The following is a 21,868-nucleotide window of genomic DNA, read 5'->3' on the forward strand; positions in this document are numbered from 1 at the left end:
ATATTATCAAATTAAAAATTTGGGTGAAAGTATATAGCAATTATTTGTATCATTTCAAACTTTCTATTTTGAAATAATTTCAGGCTTACAGAAAAGTTAAGAGAATATAAAAATAGCTTACTGCTCAGTATTTTCTTGGACACTACTGAGTGGTTTCTGGATGTTTTCACACTTTTCCTCCAACGCACAGAATCTCTCTGTCCAAAGATTGATTAATTGACAAAGTTCCTGTAAGAAAGGGGCAGGGAGGGGAAAGAGACTTGAAATTATGACACTTCAACTTTTTTTCTATGACATTAAGTATTCTCCCTTAGGGGCGAATTATACAAATTCCTGACAAGAACTTTAACTCCATCTCTCCCACAGAGGAAAGAAATGGAATTGAAATTAAAAGGTTAATATTTTAGGGATTTTTTAGAAGTAAACAATTTGCAAACTTTGCTATTTTAGCTGTTAATAACAAACTACTTTCAGTGAATCTCAAAATTAATCAAGCATGCCAAGATATCACATTATGTTTGAGAATCATGTTGGCAGATAAACAAACTTGCTTCGTAACTGATAATGCTAGTGGAAGGAAAAATTAATGCTGATAATCTAAGGGTCAAGCAACCAAAAATAGTATCGATTATTGGAGCTGAAATGTTTTACAGAATCTAGTTTGATCATATTAATAAAATGTAAATAGTCTTACATTTTGTTTCCTCATATTTAAGATTTTTAAAAACAAGCTCTTATAGGCGCAAAACACGACAGGGACTTACGCCGCAAAATGAAAAAGCCCCACTGAAGACCAGAGAGCTGAAACTGCATCCGTAGTCGTCTTCACTGTTTAGTCCGTTAGTTGGCCAGTATCTCTGAACAACATTATCAGCTGACCACACATATCTAACACTTTGATTATGAATAAGGTCTGTCAGTATTCTCACTAGTCTCAAAGTAGAGGGAAATTAAGGTATTATTACATTTAACTACATATAAGTATGTGTTCACAGGTTTATAAAACTGTTTTGTTACAGCTAACTTCAAGCTCTGGAAAACCTAAGAAATACCTCACTTAGTGAACTTGCTTCCTTAAAGCCAGGGAAGTCAAACTATTTATGGTAAGAACTTTTCAGGGCAGAAGTTTTTTGTTTTTTAAATAGTTGTCTAGCCATCACGAGCATCTCAGGAAAGCTATTTATAAAAAGCTGATTTACTTCAGAATTTATTCTAGACAGGCAAATACCCTATGCAGAGGTACGAAAAATTGCTGAAATTGCAAATTTCTCCAAATTGCCCAGAAACATAGATAGCCACTCAAAATTGGATGCCTTACAGGCAAAGTAATCAACACTATCCTATGTAAGATGATCTGCCTACTATTGAATGTTCACAAGGCCTCAGTTTCCTCATTAGAAAACTGGGCTAGCCTAAAAAAATAAAATACTTGGGAATATATCTAACCAGGGATGTAAAAGACCTATACAAGGAAATCTACAAAACACTACCGCAAGAAACCAAAAGAGATCTACATAAATGGAAAAACATACCATGCTCATGGATAGGTAGACTCAACATTGTGAAAATGACAATTCTACCCAAAGCAATTTACAAATACAATGCAATCCCAATCCAAATACCAACAACATTCTTTAAAGAGATGGAAACAACTTATCGTTAACTTTAAATGGAAAGGGAAGAAGCCCCGGATAAGTAAAGCACCACTGAAGAAGAATAAAGTAGGAGGACTCATATTACCTGACCTCAGAACCTACTATACAGCTACGGTAGTCAAAACAGCCTGGTACTTGTACAACGACACACACTGACCAATGGAACACAACTGAGAATCCAGATGTAAATCCATCCACCTATGGTCACCTGATCTTCGACAAGGGCCCAAAGGCCATCAGATGGGGAAAAGACAGTCTTTTTAACAAACAGTGCTAGCAAAACTGGATGTCTATCTGCAAAAAAATAAAACAGGACCCATACCTCAGACCATATTAAAAAACTAACTCAAAATGGATCAAAGACCTAAATATAAAACCAAAAGTTCATAGAAGAAAAAATAGTATCAACGCTAGAGGCCCTAATACACAGCATTAACAGGATATAAACCACAAACAATAACACACAAGCTCCAGAAGATAAGCTATATAACTGGGATCTTCTAAAAATCAAACATTTATGCTCATCAAAAGATTTCACCAAAAGAGTAAAAAGAGAACCTGTAGACTGGAAAAAAAAAAATTTGGCTATTACAAATCAGACAAAGGTCTAATCTCTAAAATCTACAAGAAAATTCAACATCTCTACAACAAAAAGACAAATAACCCAATTAAAAAATAGGCAAAGGAAATGAAAAGATACTTCACCAAAGAAGACATTCAAGCGGCCAGTAGACGCCTGAGGAAATGCTCTTGATCACTAGCCATTAGAGAAATGCAAATCAAAACCACAACAAGATACCATCTCACCCCAGCATTACTGGTACGAATCAAAAAAACAGGAAATAACAAATGTTGGAAAGGATGCGGGGAGATAGGAGCTTTTATGCACTGCTGGTGGGAATGCAAAATGATACAACCATTTTGGAAAATAATATGGCATTTCCTTAGAAAGCTAGAAATGGAAATACCATACGATCCAGCAATCCCACTCCTAGGAATATATCCTAGAGAAATAAGAGTTGTCACACAAACAGACCCATATTCACTACAGCACTGTTTGCAATAGCAAAAAGATGGAAACAACCTAGATGCCCATCAACAGATGAACAGGTAAACAAACTGTGGTACATACACACAATGGAGTATTACACAACAATAAAGAACAATGATAAATCTGTGAAGCATCTCATAACATGGAAGAATCTGGAGGGCATTCTGCTGGGTGAAATAAGTCAATCACAAAAGGACAAATATTGTATGAGACCACTACTGTAAAAACTCATGAAAAGGTTTACATGCAAAAAGAAACAATCTTTGATGGTTATGAGGGAGGGGAGGGATGGGGATGGAATGACACTAAATAGACAGTGGATAAATGGGAACTTTGGTGAAGGGTAAGACAGTACACAATACTGGGAAAGCCAGCACAGCTTGTACAAGGCAATGTCACAGAAGCTCCATAGACACATCCAAACTCTCTGAGGGACCAAACTGCTGGGGTGAGGGCTGTGAGGACCATGGTCTCGGGGAACATCTAGGTCTATTGGCATAATATAGTCTATAAACAAAATGTTCTACATTCTACTTTGGTTAGTAGCGTCTGGGGTCTTAAAAGCCTGTGAGTGGCTATTTAAGATACTCCACTGGTCTCACCCCTTTGGGAGCACAGAAGAATGAAGAAAACTAAAGATACAAGGGAAAGATTAGTCCAAAGGACTTATGGACTACATCTACCATGGCCTCCACCAGACTGAGTCCAGTACAACTAGATGGTGCCTGGCTACCAACATAGAGGGTCCCAGACAGAGCTGGAGAAAAATGTAGAACAAAATTCTAACTCAAAAAGAAAGACTAGACTTGCCGGCCTAACAGAGACTGGAGAAACCCTGAGAGTATGCCCCCCAGACACCCTTTTAGCTCAGTAACGAAGTCACTCCTGAAGTTGACCTTTCAGCCAAGGATTGAACAGGCCCATAAAACAGAACGAGACTAAAGGGGCACACCAGCCTTGGGGCAAGGACTAAAAAAATAAAGAAAGCAGGAAAGGAAAGCTGGTAATAGGGAACCTAAGGTTGAGAAGGGAGAGTGGTGACATGTCATGGGGTTGTTAACTAACGTCATAAAACAATATGTGTATTAACTGTTTAATGAGAAACTAGTTTGTTCTGTAAACCTTCATCTAAAGTACAATTTAAAAAAATAATAATAACAGTTTACTATTACTACATCTCAGACCAAATTAGGTTGACTTGGGCAAGGCAGGTGCTCACAGCAGGCAGTGGAGTTCCAGTTTGGGGCAGTGGGAGTGTTGCACAAAGGGTGCAGATAATAATGAGGTACACTGCCCATGTGGAATTTATAAACAATAATGATGAAATTGACTAAAAGTCAATCTGCTTTATATTATCAACCTGTTCCAGCTATTCTAAGTAATGTCAGTGACAAAATATCCCTCCCTGGAAAATAAATAAAAGTTCTAAAAAAGAAAACTGGGCTAGTAATAGAACCTGTATCTATATTAAAAAAAAAAAAAAAAACCCCATTACCATCAAGTCGATTCCGACTCATAGAGACCCTATAAGACAGAGCAGAACTGCTCCATAGGGTTTCCAAGGAGCGGCTGGTGGATTTGAACTGCCGACCTTTTGGTTAGCAGCCATAGCTCTTAACCGCTGTGCCACCAGGTCTCCATATCTATATTAGTGAGAAGAATAAACACACAGTGAGCTGCTTAATAAATGTTAACTATTATTTTTACTAATTTCTCATGTTAACCCTCTCTCTGAAAAATTTCATGTTTCTCAATTAGAGAAACTAGTAGTATAAGATCTTATTTTAAGGATATTTTAATTCCTGCCTAAGAATCTTGGGTGTTTTTTCCCCTGTCCTTTCAAAGAAAATGAGTATAAATTCCCTCTCACTCGCTTTCCAAAGAGAAAGAATCCTTTACTACTCATCAAATCATGTCAACAGTTTTATTGAACAAAGAGTGCTGTCACGTGGTAATAGCCTCATTCTGTAAGCCTTAAGAACACTAAAAGTTGCTTTCCGTATATCTGATACTCATAGATTATGACTTCCTTGGTTTGAAGGTTAGGTTTTGGTGTAAAGCCTCATGTACTAGCGAAGAGTTTACATGTAGGAAGATAAGTCATGAGTTACATTTATAATCAATCAATATTTAAAGTTATAATAATTTACAATTTAAATGACTGTCATCAATGAGATGGAAATAAGATAAAGCAGAATTTAGTTTATAAAAGATAACTGTCTTTGTCACGCTAGGAAAAAACACCTTATCAAGTTATAATATCGATTCATGTTCACTTTCAACATTACAGCCATTTTATTCTAATTACACTAGTAAAGGTTAAACTCTCCCAGCTTCATTTATCACCTTAGTATAAGGAAAGGACTATTTCGGTTTTGTCTTATACGTCAGTATAGGGTTCTATATGCAGCAAACCTGCAAATACTTACTGGTCAAGGAAAGTGTTCTCAAGTATTTTACATTAATCACTACTATTTTTTTTTTTTTATAAGCAACAGTGGTTATGGTATTTTCAGGTTTCTGAATTACTTTTACAGCATTCAGATTGTGTAACGTGGATTATCAATTTAAACATCAGAAGACCTTCTCTTTACACTCCTCAAATCAGCTAAACAAGATACCTGTGAATGGGTTTGCTTTATGGTCTTCAGGTCTTCAGTTAAATTTTCACATAGCTTTTGTGATTCAGCTAAGGAAGAAACTGTACTTTCTTGCAGTTCGTGTAGATTACTACACAGTGTACTGAGAAAGCCATCCATTTCCTTTTTCTGATCTTCTATCTTTGAAGAAAAAAAAATTAGTTTTTTTCTTAAACGACACCTCAATTTTAAGATATTAAGAACACAACCTTTGTTACCTTATCAGCCACCATCAATGAAGTCTTGAAAATATGCTTTATTTGACTATTGATTTTCAGTATAGACACCAGAGTGGGAGATAAAATCGTTTCCAGTGAATTCAGAAGGTCAGTCTTAAGTACATTCTGGTTTTAAAAAGAAAAAAACAGATTTTTAAAAAGAATATTTTCACTTCTATAAGCCTGGCTGATTAAATAATATCTTAAATACCCTGATAATAATACCCACATGTATTATTAAAATTCTAAACTTTCTATTTTCTCTCAATTCTTTATAATCTAGAGAGATATATCCATTACTAGAATTTATGTTCAAAATAAGTTACTTAGTCCTGCCTACAGGAATTAAGAAAATGGTCACTTAGTATAGATAAACTAATAGTCTAATGGAACAGAAGTAAGAATAAGAAATGGGAAGATGATGGTCAGTTGGTAAGATTTCAGAATTCCCAACAAAGGAAAATTTCCCCAAAAACCTATAGATATACTTTAACAAAATAAATTTCTAACAGGTATAAGCTACTAGTCAAAAAGGCCAGAATCCAAAATTCTTCAAGAGTAGCCTTTGGGTAAGAGGAACTTACATCCTATTGCATCATGTCACCACCACAACACCTCAAGTAAACATTTTGTAGAGTATATGGAAAACTGAGAATGTACCTGGAAATTGGGGATTTTTGTAAAACTGTGGAAAACAAAATCCTGGCCTAAGTTCCTTTCACTAGGGCAGAGACAACAAGCTATAACAGAAATAAAACTAATAAATACTTAAAAGGCTACTGATATTCTTTCAGAACAAAATACTATCAACTAACCTAAACTAATTCTATAAAGGTGGCAGTCATCTCTTCTTCTGACTTTAGCAATGCTACAACCTTGGTATTTAGGAAGACATAACTAAATAAAGACTATCATTTAGTGAAATCTCCGAAGCATTAGTACTGACAGAGTATCTGTTAACTTCGTCAAATGTGGGCAAGTAAAGGAACCTATCAATTAGTGCCATACAAGAACTGAATAGGCACTGTGTTTATATGTTTACTTGAGCAATATTCAATAAATATGGTAAAAATCAAGAAGAGAAGCAGAAAGCTTGCACAAAGATGAAAACAAAATAAGTGATATGGCCAACACTAGACAAACTCTACAATTACAAAATAGAGAAAGGATATATACAAATCACATATGAAAGAGACAATATTAAGTGTAATTAGATGAGTGACTTCTATAGAACTGTGGAAAAGAGCCTATGGTTAAAGACCAGAAGGGTTTGGCCACACATAGCTGACCCCATAATGTGGCCTAGGGGCTGTTTGTTATATGTATTTCTAAAATTCTGTAAGTTATTTTTCTTGCATATTTTTCTGTACAGCTGTGTTTTTAAAATTAACTACCCAACATTCCCTTCTGGTCAGGTCAGTGAAACATCAGATTGACCGTCCCAGATATCTACAAGGTCCTTGGGGAAATGTTGACTTAAACCAGTTTCTGAGCTAACTGGCAAGTCATGGGCCCCTTGAATTCATCTGGAGCTAACTCTCCCTTTTCTAGTCTTTATAAGGCCTAAAAATAACTCCTATTGGTAATGTTATAAGTTACGAGTAAAAAAAAGTTCCAACGGCTGATTATATGCATTTGAATATTAATCTTTCTAGGAAAAAAACCAAACAAACAGTGGAGAGATTTGGTCTTAGAACTATAAACCCACTCTGATAGCGATATGCTTATCCCTGTGTGTAGTAAAGCTTAAGATGAAAGAATAGCAGTTAACGTTGTTTTTGAAGACTTATCAAATATAATCTTCAAAAATATTTCAAGAGATTTACTAACAATCAATTTCTGAAGTACAGTTTTACTTTCAGCTGCTAATGACTGTTCTTTCAGTATCATATTAGAAATCTGAGAAACACGAGCAGACACATTTTCTGGAATGGATGTAAGAGATCCAAGTGCTGTTGTAGTAATGGTGTCTAACGCAGAGACACTGGAAGATAGCAGATTACCTATACAAAAAAAAAAAAAAAGGGACATGTGAGCTTTGAAAAAAATATTTAAGTATAGTTAGAACCACTTCAAAGAGGTAGGCAAAATGATATCCTTGTGAGATTTGTAATATCAAATAAGCTTAAAATAACTGGCTCACTACATAAGCAAAGCAGTATTTTATATATTACATATGTTCGATAGTATTCTGCAAGCACTTGACATAGTTGTAAGAGCATCTGACTCATAAATATAACACACAGTAAACCAAAATTAGAATATTTTTTAAATTAATCTCTAAATAAAATTAACACTCAGTATTATAGTGGGTAAAAGAGTTTGCAGAAGAGAACAATACACGAATTTATAGTAACTGGCTTATTAGTATTACTAGACTCTAGGTGATTTTTTAATTTTTCAACATCTCAATTTTCTATAATGAGGATAATACTTTCATAATAAATAAACTTAATATTTAAGAGTTTTCTTTCTAAAGGGAGAACAAAATGGAACGATTAAAAATAATATACACATTTGTGACAAACTTTCAAGATACAGTCTCAAAAAAAAATTTGCAGAATAATGTTCATGCATAGAAAATTCCTAGAAGGAAACAAAAAAAAAATTAACAGTAATATCTACGGAGAATCAGCCGGGGTTGGGGATAAAGGTGCGTTTTACTTCTAAAGTTTATACACTTAAAAAAAAGGTTTATACACTTAGCTGTGTTTAATTAGCGCAATTCAACAAAACAATAACAAAGAAAAGAACTAAGATTTGTTTTAATTCAAAGGCAGTAAAGCATTAACACCTAACCTGAACAAATTGTATGTGCACTGGCAAGGGACTAGTGACACTGTCACCTAAGTTTTCTGTAACATTAAATTAACAGTTTTGAAATTAGCTCATACTAACTACACAAAGACTAAAATAATTAGAAATGTTTGGCCTTACCAAACAATGTCTTGTGAACTTCTAGCATGGCTTTTTGTTTTGAGCTGCCATCCTTAATTAATTCTTCCATATTATTAAACAGATTATTCAGGTTTTTGCCAAAAATATCCTGAGCTGCTACATTGTGCTGATCAATTGCCTTCTTACGATCCAGTTTGGAATGGAGACCAGATACATCTTTTGTAGTTTCTTCAACTGTGTTAAGCAACTATATATGATTTTTAAAAAATAAATATTGATAAGATGACTACAATAAAAGCAATCAAATGAAAATATCTGTGCTATATAACGATTTCTCCTGATGAGAACTAGTAAGTTTTAAGACATTGTATCAGAAGAAATTCTTAACCTAACATTAATTTATCCAGTTGCCCAGGAATGCCTATTCCTCCTCCCTTGGCAATCTAGGCAAGCGAAACGGATTTTACCAATCTACTGTATTAATTATGCTTCTTCACAAATTCTTCTCCTGTTTTACTATTTTCTAAAAGGTACAGCAAATAAAAAGTTAAATATTTTTAACATCTTCCATCCTTAGAAGGTATTAAAATTCTTAATATCTGATTAGTTTCAGTCATCATCACAGGGGAAAAGCATCATAACACCATTATTCTTAATGTCCACAAAATATATTAATGTTCTATTTTAAAAACTTCAGGAATAGTTTTTTCTTAAATCAGCATCTCCAGTGAGGAAAATCTCGATGAAACAGCAAAATAGCATTTTTTAAATTGACAGAAATCTCATTTGGGTGGTTAAATAGGATCTCCCGATTAATGCTTAAGCAAACAAAGTTACTTCTTATTCATTCTAATTTCTTTAACAGAAGCCCAAAGTCAAACCAAAGGACATACCTGGCTGGCAGCATCGTGAAGTTTCTCCTCAGTACTTTCCAAAGCTGATGTGATATATTCTTCTTTAATAAGTTGTAATTTAGTTTCTTGTAAATTTTTTTGAGTGGTTTCAAGTTCCTGTGTCTTATTTTGCAGGTCACATTTACACTGGTCAAGTTCATTTTTATTATCCATAAACAACTCTGTAACCTAATTAACACAAATTAATGCTGAACTAGTTTGAGAAACACCTGGCTAATTCGTAATATAAGAACTGAATAAATTTTTTCATGCAAAAATCATAACAAGTTATCAGGTACATGAGCGCATTTTATACAGCACCTGGTTTCTTCCTGTAATTTCATTCAAAACTTTGAGATTAAATAACAGGTCTAGTGTAGTGGTATTAATTCTTCAGATTCTTTCCAACACTGCCAATGGATTTGAATATAAAGATGTTGATGTGACGGTGGCAACTAAGGGTCAGATCTCTCCACCTTACCTAGTTATTACCTTTTTTTAACATCCAGTTAAATAAATATATAAATCTGCATTCCCTCATCTGATAAACATGTTAATGAAATGTCTCAGCATCCACTGTTTTGTAGCTTTAACAACAAAATCACACAATTCAGTTAATTTCTTGCCATGTTGCATTAATTTAAGTGTCAAAAAAGGTAAGCTTCCTCATCAGTATTGATGATAGTAAAATTAAGATGCAACATACTTTTAATGCTTACCCTACTTAGCTCCTCCTCAATGGCACCAATTTTTTCAATCAGTTCTACAATCTGTTCTTCCTGAACGGTTAGTTTTCCATTCATGGCTCTAAAATAAATTTCAATAGGAATTTGACAGTTAATATTTTTTTCCTAACATCTATAAAATTCATTCGAACACAATTATGGCAGTTACACAAACTCATCACCACTATTTATCACTGTAATGATAATGATGCCTAAGTGTCAATAAGCAAGAAACACAAATTGCAAAGAACAAATGTACTCTTTATCCTCGTTTTATATTTTCCTTTTGACCTCTATTCTGAATTGGGAATCCTGACCTACAAGGGGAAAAAACATGCGTGTGTATCAAATTTAAGAAGCTAGAAAGCTGAGAGAGGACTATAACAAACTTAGTGACTTAGGGTAGTTGTAACCTAAGTGTCTGTAATCAGGGATATGGGGTATAAATGTGCCCCACACAGAATCCTCAAAGGCTTGAGACTTGAAAGCATCAGGTATCACAGGTGGGATGAGGGCCTGAAACCAAGAAGACTGAATTTAAGTATGTATACAGAGCAGACGATTACAACCCCCTCCCCCAAACACACACTGTGTGAATAATAGACAACATAAAGCTAATTTCCAAAATGTGACATTAAACTCATATCCCAACTTTCCCACCTCATCGTCCTGACACCAGCCACTTTCGTGGAACTGCCTCTTTGACCCTAAACCCCCAGGGTTGGATCACCACAAGTTAGGACTCTGTCCTTCCAGCCCCTGCCAAATAGGCAAACACCAGCTTCTCTGATAGCTCTCACTGCCCCCAGTGGGTTTGATAATTCACTAGAATAACCCACAGAGCTCAAAGAGACCACTTATACTTACAGTTACTCATTCATTATAACCACAAAATATACAAGCGTATGATGCATCAGGCAAGGTCGAGGCATAGGGCCGCTCTTCCATATATGGATGTTCTGGCCACTCCAGGAAGCCCAAAAGAGAGCTCCAAGGCCCAGGGTCACGTAGTCATTGGCACCTCAATGAATATACATGGTGAATATGCATGATTGAATGTATCATGCTTCCTCCCCAGGATGGGGCCTGTGTAGCCCTCTGCTAATCTACACATGTATAAGTTGTTGTTACGTGCAGCCAAGTTGGTGATGACTTATAGTGACCCTATGTACAACAGAACAAAAGGCTGTCTGGTCCTATGCCACCCTCACAATCGTTGCTATGTTTGAGTCCATTGTGCAGCCACTGTGTGAAACCATTTCAGTGAGGGTCTTCTTTTTCACCGGCCCTCTACTTTACCAAGCATGATGTCCTCCTCCAGAGTGTAGTCCCTCCTGTTAACATGTCCAAAGTATGGAAGACTGAGTCTCGACATCCTCACTTACAATAGTACTCTAGCTATACCTCTTCTAAGACAGATTTGTTTGTTCTTCTGGCAGTCCGTGGTATATTCAATATTTTTTGTCAGCACCATAATTTCAATGTTACCTGACTATTTTATAAAAACAAAAGTCCCTTGATAGCTGGAAAATTCCAAGAGCTATTTTCAAAAACCAGAGACAAAAAGCCAAATGGACACACCAAGACACCCATCAGCATCATACAACATAAACCTTCATGAGACCAAACGATTATCCTCTAGAGATTTCTCAGCCTTCTTGACATTTTAGACCAGATAATTCTTTGTTGTGGGACTGTCCTCTGCATTACAGGATGTTTGGTAGCATCCCTTGGCCTCTACCCACTAGATGCCAGTAGCACTATCCCCTAAGTGGTGACAATCAAATAATGTCTTCAGACATTGCCAAATCTCCTCTGGGAGGTAAAATCCACCCCAGTGTAGAGGAATTACACTGGAATCTCTAGTTTCACTTTCAATAACACAATGGCGGTTGGTCGGTGAGGTTCAGGGCTGGAAACAAGGCAATTAAGCGAAAACCTACATAGTGAACGGTGGAATCCTCAGCCCCCTATACCCACTCTAATCTGAGAATATCAGCAGCCAGCATATTCTCCAAGCAGAAAAGTAGGGGCATCATCCCAAGCCTGAAAAGCCCTGCCCAAATGCAAAAGCCCAACAAAGAATGACATTTGGTGGAACCCCAAACTTAACACCTAGACCACACTTTTTCACCCTACAGCGAACCCACAGGTCCACAAACCTCACCTATACACAAAGCTTCCAACCTACACAGCTGTCAAACAAAGAACACTGGACATTTGAGGAAAACACATACAAAAGACAGATACCAAAAAAAAAGGCACTAAGGAAAGAAAGATAGGGAAAAGTAAACTTCAATAACATAAAGAATTTTCAGAAATAAGGAATATATGGTACCTATTTTTTAAATAAAAGAATAGATTGCTATGTTTAAAAACAGAAAGGGCAGGGGACAGAGCACAGGAGTTGTTAGAAACGAAAAATTAGACAGCAGAAATAAAATTAAAGAAAACTATTTGAAGACAAGTCAAAGAAGCCTCTTAAAATTAGAAAAAAAAAGTCAGAGATGTTTTCCCCAAGCACAAAGCTTTAGTGGGTCTAGGAGACCCACTAGACTATGTCTCCGATTTTCTGAGCATTAGCAAGTTTCTGACACGCGTGCCCATCTTCTGTATTCTTCTTGCTCTTTGTAACTACCAACTCTTTCCTACCCCATGCTTTGCTTAATTAACAGATTCTTCTGCAAATGCAATTCCCAAAATTATTAGCTAGAGATATTGATTAAAGGAAAAGCTAGAACTGATATGTAAAAGAGTTAATTCTAACAGTGCTTTGATTAAATATGTCAGCTGTTTATTGGAAATGGGTCTCATATAGAATGGGACATTTTAAATCGTTATACTGAATGTACAAGAGGTAACACATCATTGTTATTCCATGGATGAGATTATTTTTGAAACACCTTTAAAACGTCTGCTATTAACCTTAGGGTAGAGCGTTATACCTGTTTTAAATGTTGGCTGCAGTTTTTGTGATCCTTCTCTGATTTATAGCGCAATAACTCCAAAAGCTTTTTCAGAAAGACCTTTATTTCAGACTATGCCTCTTATCAGAGAGCAATTGCAGTCTTTTTAATACTGAGAATGACAAACTAAAGTTATTTCTTAATCTAAAAAAAAAGTCAGTGAGATGGGCAACAAGACAAGGAAATTAGATAATCAATCATAATCATAATAATGTATTAAATAGCAAAAGATGAAAAAAAAAATAGAAGACACTCCCTTACCAAAGCAAGGAGCAAAACCACTTGTAGTAGCATCTATTTCTTCCTTCCCACAACATCCAAATTTCCTTTGGGGAATGACCACTCCCTTGACTATGCAGAAGCCAAGCTATTTGGGTGGGCCTGATCCCATAGCCAGTTCCAGGAACCAAGCCTGGCTGGCTTAGGACAATCAATAAAATATAAACTGTCTTGCCAGTTACCGGTTCATATATGGACACAGTTAAAGGTAGCCTCTCATTGTCACTGACAGAGAACTCCTGTTCTCTGTTCCCTGCCCTTTCTGTTTTTAAACAGGTACCATATATTCCTTATTTCTGAAAATTCTTTACGTTATTGAAGTTTACTTTTCCCTATCTTTCTTTCCTTAGTGCCTTTTTTTTTTTTTTTTTTTTGGTATCTGTCTTTTGAATGTGTTTTCCTCAAAGTGTTTTTTGTTTGACAGCTATGTAGGTTGGAAGCTTTGTGCATACATGAGGTAGCATGTAGCTGCTCTGGTGTTGCCCATCATATCCTTGAGAAAGAACCTGCCCTAGAAGAAAACCAACACTCAGTACAACAGGTGGAAGAGACAGAAACTGGGTCCTTGAGTTACTGGATCAATTGACCTTGAAGCTTTCTCTAATTCTGGACTTTCCACATTTATAAGCAAATAAATATCCTTGGCTTTTGAAGACAGTTGAAGTTGAGTTTTCTAGCACCCAAGATCATTCTGATGTCAAACATAAAATATAAAAAGTGTTGATCAAATAAGAATTAAAGTATTAAAAAATATACAAGTGAGAGAAATAAGGATACAGTACAATACAAAATTGAAAACATAATGAAACACTCTGGTGTTCACTACAGAAAAGACTATCTGAAAACCACAGAGAAACAAAAAAAGAACAGATTGAATTTAAAAATTAAATGCAAATTTACAAAATAATTAAAAAAAAAAAATTTGCCAACTGGATATGGGCTATGAAAGTACCAGAAAAAACTGAAGTCACATACAAATAATAAAAGGAGAAATATTTTTTAGTAACCTGTGATACTGATGCAATATAAATTTAGCATTTTTAAAGTTAGCATATGAACCAATCAGAAGGATGGAACACATCAGGATAACTGGAAATAATGTGGGAAAAACTGAATTTATTAAATGATTTATATAGTATTACAGTGATCATGTAATGTAACAGCTATAAAAAAAGTTCAGTAAAAGATTATATTAAAATGCTTTTCATTGTTATCAATTAGATATAAATATTTTTATCATTATTAATAAAAAATATGCCCTGTGAAGGCAAGGTCATGAAAGCTGCATAGATTCATCCAAACTCCCTGAGGGACGGAACTGCTGGGATGGAAGCAGTGGGAACCATGGTCTTGGGGAACATCTAGCTCAATTGGCATAACATAGTTTATAAACAAACTGTTCTACATACTACCTTGGTGAGTAGCATCTGGGTTCTTAAAAGCCTGTGAGCAGTCATCTCAGATACTCCACTGGTCTCATCCCTTCGGGAGCAAGGGAGAAGGAAGAAAACTAAAGACACAAGGGAAAGACTAGTCCAAAGTACTAATGGACCACAGCTACCACAGCCTCCACCGGTCTAAGTCTAGTACAACTAGATGGTGCCCGGCTACCACCACTGACTGCTCTGACAGGGATCACAATAGAGGGTCCTGGACAGGCCTAAAGAAAAATGTAGAACAAAGTTCTAACTCACAAAAAAAAACACCAGACATACTGGCCTGACAGAGACTGGAGAAACCTCGAGAGTATGGCCCCCAGACACCCTTTCAGCTCAGTAATGCAGTCACTCCTGAGGTTCACCCTTCAGCCAAAGATTAGACAGGCCCATAAAACAAAACAAGACAACAAGACTAAAGGTGCACATCAGTCCAGGGGCAAGGACTAGAAGGCAGGAGGGCACAGGAAAGCTGGTAATAGGGAACCCAAGGTCGAGAAGGGAGGGTGTTGACATGTTGTGGGATTGTTAACCATCGTCATAAAACAATACGTTTACTAACTGTTTAATGAGAAACGAGTTTGTTCTGTAAACCTTCATTTAAAGTACAATAAAAAAAGAAAAGGTATGCCCTTCAAATTCATCCTCCTGTGAGTTGGAATCGACTCAACAGCAATACCTTCCAGGATAAATATAATCAGGAATTTTCAAGTTATGATCACTAGTACCCTGCTTGCCTTCTTCCTCTTCTGTTCTCTGTTGATATTGTTGCTGTTTTTACTACTCCAAGGCTTAAAAAGTTTAAAACAGATTAGTGGCTGTCAGGGGGTAGGGACTGTTAGGGTAGGTGGGCAGGTGTAACTAGAAAGGTGTAGTAACAAAGGAGATCTTTGTGGTGATGGAACAGTTTTATATCTTGATCGCGGTGGCGGTTTCACAAATCTACACACATGATAAAGTGGCATAGAACTATACATACATTGTACCAATTTCAATTTCCTAGTTTTGATATTGTACTACAGATACACGAAAATGTTATGGATTGAATTGTGCCCCACAAAAAGACATGCTGGAGTCCTAACCCCTGTACCTCTGAATGTGACCCTGTTTGGAAATGGGATCATTAAAGATGTTACTAGTTAGCTTAACATGAGGTCATACTGGAGTAGGGTGGGTTCCAATCCTCAATGGCTGGTGCCCTTATAAAAGAAAAGATACACATAGAAGACAGAAGAAGCATGCCATGTGATACTGCAGCTGCAAGCCAAAGAATGCCTGGAGCTTCCAGAGGCTAGGACAGAAGCATAAAAAAGATTTTCCTTCAAAGCTTCGGGATAAAACTATATGGCCAACACCCCTATCTCAGACTCTCAGCCTCCAGGAAGTGTGAGACAATAAGTTTCTGTTTTTATCAGCCGCCCGCGGTTCGTGGTATTTTGTTACAGCAGCCCTAGGAAACCAGTACAAAGAGGTAACCATTAAGGGAAGATGTGTGAAGAATAATACATGGGGCCTTTCTGTACTCTTTCTGCAGCTTCATGTGGATCTATAATTATTTAAATATAAAAAGTTAATAAAAACATTCTAAAACAAGTGTTTGAAAACTACTTGTTAATGTTAAAATGAAAAGAAGCAGTCATAGGAGGCACTAGACAAAAAGGTTTTACTTACTGCCACATAAGTAAATTTTACTTCAAACGGTGGGTCGTCAGAAAATGCCTAGTCTTAGGAAGTAACCATAAACTTGGAAGCCAAGGGCTTACCTAAAATTTTCTTCAGAAATGTACACTCCATTTTTCTCACGGGCTGCAGCAAGATCTCGTTTTAAGCGCTCTATCTCTTCTGTATACTCCTATACAAGAGAAACGTTGTAGGTGTTAACACTTAAGTTTTTCATTCAGTTTGGAGGAAATATAACACAAATAAAACAAAGTTAGCCTTTTCATGTTTTTTAAAACACATACAAATTCAATCGATGATTAATCTGTTTAAAAATAAAACTTTTCAAAAGCTTTCAAAGCTCCTTCAAATGTACTCATTATAAAAATAAGAGCTTCTTAAGAAAAAGACACAACTTCCAATGCCCAGGTGCAGTGCAGTGAATTGCTTTAATATGATCCTTCTAACCATGGTCCCGTAATTCCCACAAAATGATTGGGTGGGACTATGTATGTAAACAAGGTGCTTGTGGCCCACCAAGGGGACTGGACGGTTTTGCTAATGCAAATAAGGTGCATGGAACTCTTGTAAGGGATTGATCTGTTTTGCCATCCCATTAGGCTTAAAAAGAGTCAATCCCAGAGGTTGGGGGGAACCTCACTACCACCAAGAAGAATGTGTCCTTTGGACCCTGGGTCTCTGTGCTGAGAACTTCCTAGATCCAGGAGATAGGGAGAGCTGTTAACACTGTAGGCGGCAGCAGCACAAGACGGCAGGAAACAGGAGACCAATGCAATATGGCACGATAGGCTTCGTGGCCCACAGAGCGAAGCAGCTACATTGGATTTCCCAGCTAATGGAATGAGAGAGCTGAGTGCCTTTGGGCAATGAGGCTTCTTGATAGAGTGGTGTGCCTCCAAGTACTTATCGGAGACCTAAAGAGCTTTGTAACACTTGCCCAAGCGGGGGCCAAGGCCAAGAGTGGGGGCCAACAAGAGACAGGAAGGGCCACATAAACCAGAGACTACATCAGCCTGAGACCAGAAGAACCAGATGGTGTCCGGCTACACCAACGAATGCACTGACAGGGAACACAACAGAGAATCCCTGCAGGAGCAGAACAGTGGGATGCAGACCTCAAATTCTCATAAAAAGACCAGACATAAAGGTCTGACTGAGACTAGAGGGACCCCAGAGGCCCTGGTCCCCGGACCTTCTGTTAGCCCAGGACTGGAACCATTCCCGAAGCCAACTCTTCAGACAGGGATTGGACTGGACTATAAGACAGAAAATGATACTGGTGAGGAGTGAGCTTCTTGGCTCAAATAGACACATAAGACTATGTGGGCAGCTCTGTCTGGAGGTGAGATGAGAAGGCAGAGGAGGACAGGAGCTGGCTGAATGGACGTGGGAAATACAAGGTGGAGAGGAGGAGTATGCTGTCTCATTAGGAGGAGAGCAGCTAGAAGTACATAGCAATGTGTATATAAGTTTTTGTATGAGAGACTGACTTCATTTGTAAACTTTCACTTAAAGCACAATAAATAAAGAAGGGTGGAGGCCAAGGTCGAGAGTGAGGGCCCAGTGGCAGAGGCCTGTCTGTGGGCACAGCCGAGAAAAAGCTGTCCTGATCATAGAACTGTGTCCTGAGTTGTTCCTGTTACTTCCAGATTGATTCTGATCCTGAAATGTAACCTGTTACTTCCCTAATAAATCTCATAATTACGAGTATGGTCTGTGGGTTCTGTGTGGTCACTGCAATGAATTACTGAACCCAGCAGAGAAGTAGAGTGCTGTGGAAGGGACGGCTGGTATCAGAATTGGTAAAAAGGCTGGAGAGTAGAGGTATGCTTGACCTCCACCTCATGGGAATCAGCCTTGGGCTGACGTTGATGGTGATTCTATCTCCTCCTTATGAAGTTAGAGGAGGAAGTCTGATGTCTCCATGCCATTTTTACACCAGGTTCCTCTCCAAATAGCATTTCACACTAAAAGGAACTAGGATTCCTTACAGCAATGTCTGATTCTAGGGCTAAAACAGGAAATATTCAAGATAAACCTGGAACACCTTGCCCAACAAGATGGGAAGGAAGCTAAGGAAACCTACTAAGGATAATGAAAGGGACTCAGGAACCGACTTGAAGAGGTGCCCACAGATGAGGCAATTTAAATATCAATGAAGATAATAACTACAATGGATTGAGACACAAATATGTGAAGTCCAGTGAGTTTATAATGACACTAAAAGAGTTAGGGAACCAACTAATTATTCTGAAAACTAGCAAATAAAGGAAATAAATCAAGCATTTGTCCTGCATTTCTTATAAGAACTATACCCCTGGGAAGCTGAGATAGCCCAGCTAGTCAATGAAGGAAGAATGACCGAAGAGGGAAAAACACTAAATGGACAAGTGGAAACTTTGGTGAAGGGTAAGACAGTACACAATACTGGGGAAGCCAGCACAACTTGTCCAAGACAAGGTCATGAAAGCTCCACGGACACATCCAAACTTCCTGAAGGACGGAATTGCTGGGCTGAGGGCTCTAGAGGCCATGGTTTTGGGAAACATCTAGCTCAAATGGCATGACATAGTTTATAAACAAAATGTTCTACATTCTACTTTGGCGAGTAGCATCTGAGGTCTTAAAAGCTTGTGAGCAGTCTCACCCCATCTGGAGCAAGGGAGAATGAAGGAAACCAAAGACACAATGGAAAGATTAGTCCAAGACTAATGGACCACAACTACCACAGCCTCCACCAGACTGAGTCCAACACAATTAGATGCTGTCTGGCTACCACCACAGACTTACTGACTTGGCAGAGACTGGAGAAACCCTCAGAGTATCACCCCCGCACACCCTTTTAGCTCAGTAATGAAGTCACTCCTGAGGCTTTTGCTTCAGCTAAAGATTAGGCAGGCCCCATAAAACAAAACAAGGCTAAATGGGTACACCAACCCAGGGGCATGGACAACAAGGCAGGAGGGGACAGGAAAGCTGGTAATGAGGGACCCAGTGTCAAGAAGGGGAGAGTGTTGATGTGTCGCGGGGATGGCAACCAATGTCACAAAATAATGTGTATTAATTGTTTAATGAGAAACTATAAACCTTCACCTGCTCTGTAAACCTTCACCTAAAGTATAATAAAAAAAAAGAAAGAAAGAATGATTGAATTACGAGTAGAAATTTCCCACAACTGGATTGTAGTGAAGTTGCAAAACTCTATCAATTTACTAAAAACCACTGAAATATACACTTATAATGTGTGAATGTTATGGTATGTAAATTATGCCTCGAAGCTGCAAATAAATAAATAAATTTCATAAATGTGCAAACTTTTTTGATGGTGCCAACTAAATTGATATAGCTGGTAAACTCAACATATTAACATTATAAAAAAATGTTTTTAACATACAAGGTATTTAGTTTAAATCACTAGATGAAAAGCCTTACCACAGGCAATTTAACAGATTATTTAATAATGATCTGTTTCAGTGCCTTATTTTCACATGTGTCAAATAGGATTACATTACTCCACAAAAATTCACAATTACCTTTATAAGAGCCTTTTTGGTGAGTTTCTGATTAACTTCAGGTTTATTCAATATGTTCTTTGCTCTATGAGCATATTCCAATGTACTCAGAGTTTCCTGTCATGAAAAAAGGCCAATCACTGAAGACACTGAGATTATTGTAGTAATACTATCTAAAATGTAATATATAACTTACAGGTAATAATTTATGGTAATAGCTAGTTTAAAAACCTACCCATTAGGACTATTATTCCCAAACTTTACAAAAAAGGTTTTTGAAGAGATACTTACAGTTTCTCTTTTTCCTTCTCTTCAATTTTTAGGGACTCTAAATTTATAATTTTATAATTCAATCCAATTTTTTTTTCATTTAGATTAGTCTTAAAACTCAATATATTCTATCAACCCATGAATGGGTAAATAAAATGTCATCTATCCATATAATGGAATAGTATTTAGCCATAAAAAGGAATTAAGTACTGATACAAGCTACGACATGGATGAACCTTAAAAACATTATGCTAAGTGAAAGAAGTCAGTCACAAAAAGACCACATACTGATTCCATTTATATGAAATGTCCAAAACAGGCAAATCCATAGAGACAGAAAGTAGATTAGTGGTTGCTAGGGGCTGAAGAGGGGTCATAAGAGGAGCGACTGCTAACAGATACAGGGTTTCTTTCAGGGATAATGAAAATGTTCTGCAATTAGATAAATGGTGATGACTGCAAAACTGTGAACATACTAAAACTGTTGAATTGTACACTTTAAATGGGTGAATTTTATATGAATTGTATCTCAATAAAGATGTTCAAAAAATGACAGGGGAGCTAGAGACCTTCTAACTCTACAGCAGATAAACAGATAATAACAATAAAGTAAAAGTAGATTTTATCACCTTTCTTGCTAACTTTTTCCATCTCTTCTCACATCTCTAACCCCATCTTCGATGCTCTCTAGCGCCCTATATAACGCTAGCATCCACCTGACCCACTTCTGAGTCCTCAATTAAATTTCCATAGCACTAATGACCACAGCAATTTTCTCTGAAGACTGTGTGGAAAAAGCCATTAAGTAATTGGCTTTTTAAGGTTAAAAACTCTGCCAGGAAGGAGAAAGACAATCTTTCAGTGGTGTTCTCTTCTATATAAGGGCAATGTCCACATTCTTTTATAATATAGTACAGAACAAAAGGAGCTTATTAATGAACTTTTTAGACATGCCGCAGCTAAACAAGAATTACAGCTACGACATTTGCATATACCTTTCAAAGGGCTCACCTCAAGACTGATAGATGCTGGAGAAATTGTTGCAATTATAGATGTTCTTGTACGACCCCCAAGAGAATCCTGGAGAATTCTAGTTAGTTTAGATTCTCGATAAGGAACATGAGGTGTTCTTTCTACAAGAGCAGTAATAACCCTTCCCAAAGTCAACAGAGATTGATTGATATTTCCAGCTTCCCGTGCTCTCTTGTCAACTGCTCCAGAACGGCCGATGTTTTCACTTCCTGCAAGATCAACCTTTAATTTAAAAAATAAAAATAAATATTTAGTCTACTGAATTTGGACTTGAAGACTTTCATTCTCATACTATCTATAATGTATGAAACAGCCAACGAAATAATTTCTGTATAACTAACAAATTTCTTCTACCACTACAAAGCTAATAACCCAGTAACTACAAAAATATTGCTTAGAGGTACAAGATTTCAAGCCACTCTGTGACTGGTCAAGAAAAAAACAATGGTATTAAGGAAGATGCTTACCAAGTTTAACTTTCCAATTTTAACAAGCTCCTCTCCATCAATCGTAGTTTCTTTCATATGTATTGTAACAGAAAAAACTGAGTGCGAACGACTAGAAAACAAGATTGAGTTGCCCAGTCATTATAATGCAAAACGTTATTTGCTTTC

The 21,868-nt window shown here is 37.0% G+C and overlaps 1 protein-coding gene across 1 annotated transcript in view; it reads right to left on the bottom strand.

Moving 5' to 3' along the window:
• The window catches only part of KIF11 (kinesin family member 11), a 52,660-nt gene that overhangs the window by 18,778 nt on the left and 12,014 nt on the right, over positions 1-21,868 (bottom strand). The window contains exons 7-17 of the mRNA XM_003409233.4: positions 21,722-21,812; positions 21,234-21,476; positions 19,974-20,069; positions 16,524-16,612; positions 10,074-10,161; positions 9,355-9,543; positions 8,501-8,708; positions 7,394-7,566; positions 5,564-5,689; positions 5,328-5,486; positions 122-228 (exon numbers count right to left, since the gene is read on the bottom strand). Coding sequence (XP_003409281.1) covers positions 122-228; positions 5,328-5,486; positions 5,564-5,689; positions 7,394-7,566; positions 8,501-8,708; positions 9,355-9,543; positions 10,074-10,161; positions 16,524-16,612; positions 19,974-20,069; positions 21,234-21,476; positions 21,722-21,812 — 1,569 coding nt within the window. The remainder of the gene's footprint in view (positions 1-121; positions 229-5,327; positions 5,487-5,563; positions 5,690-7,393; positions 7,567-8,500; positions 8,709-9,354; positions 9,544-10,073; positions 10,162-16,523; positions 16,613-19,973; positions 20,070-21,233; positions 21,477-21,721; positions 21,813-21,868) is intronic.

Source organism: Loxodonta africana, chromosome 16 (assembly GCF_030014295.1).
Source record: "Loxodonta africana isolate mLoxAfr1 chromosome 16, mLoxAfr1.hap2, whole genome shotgun sequence".
NCBI lineage: Eukaryota > Metazoa > Chordata > Mammalia > Proboscidea > Elephantidae > Loxodonta > Loxodonta africana.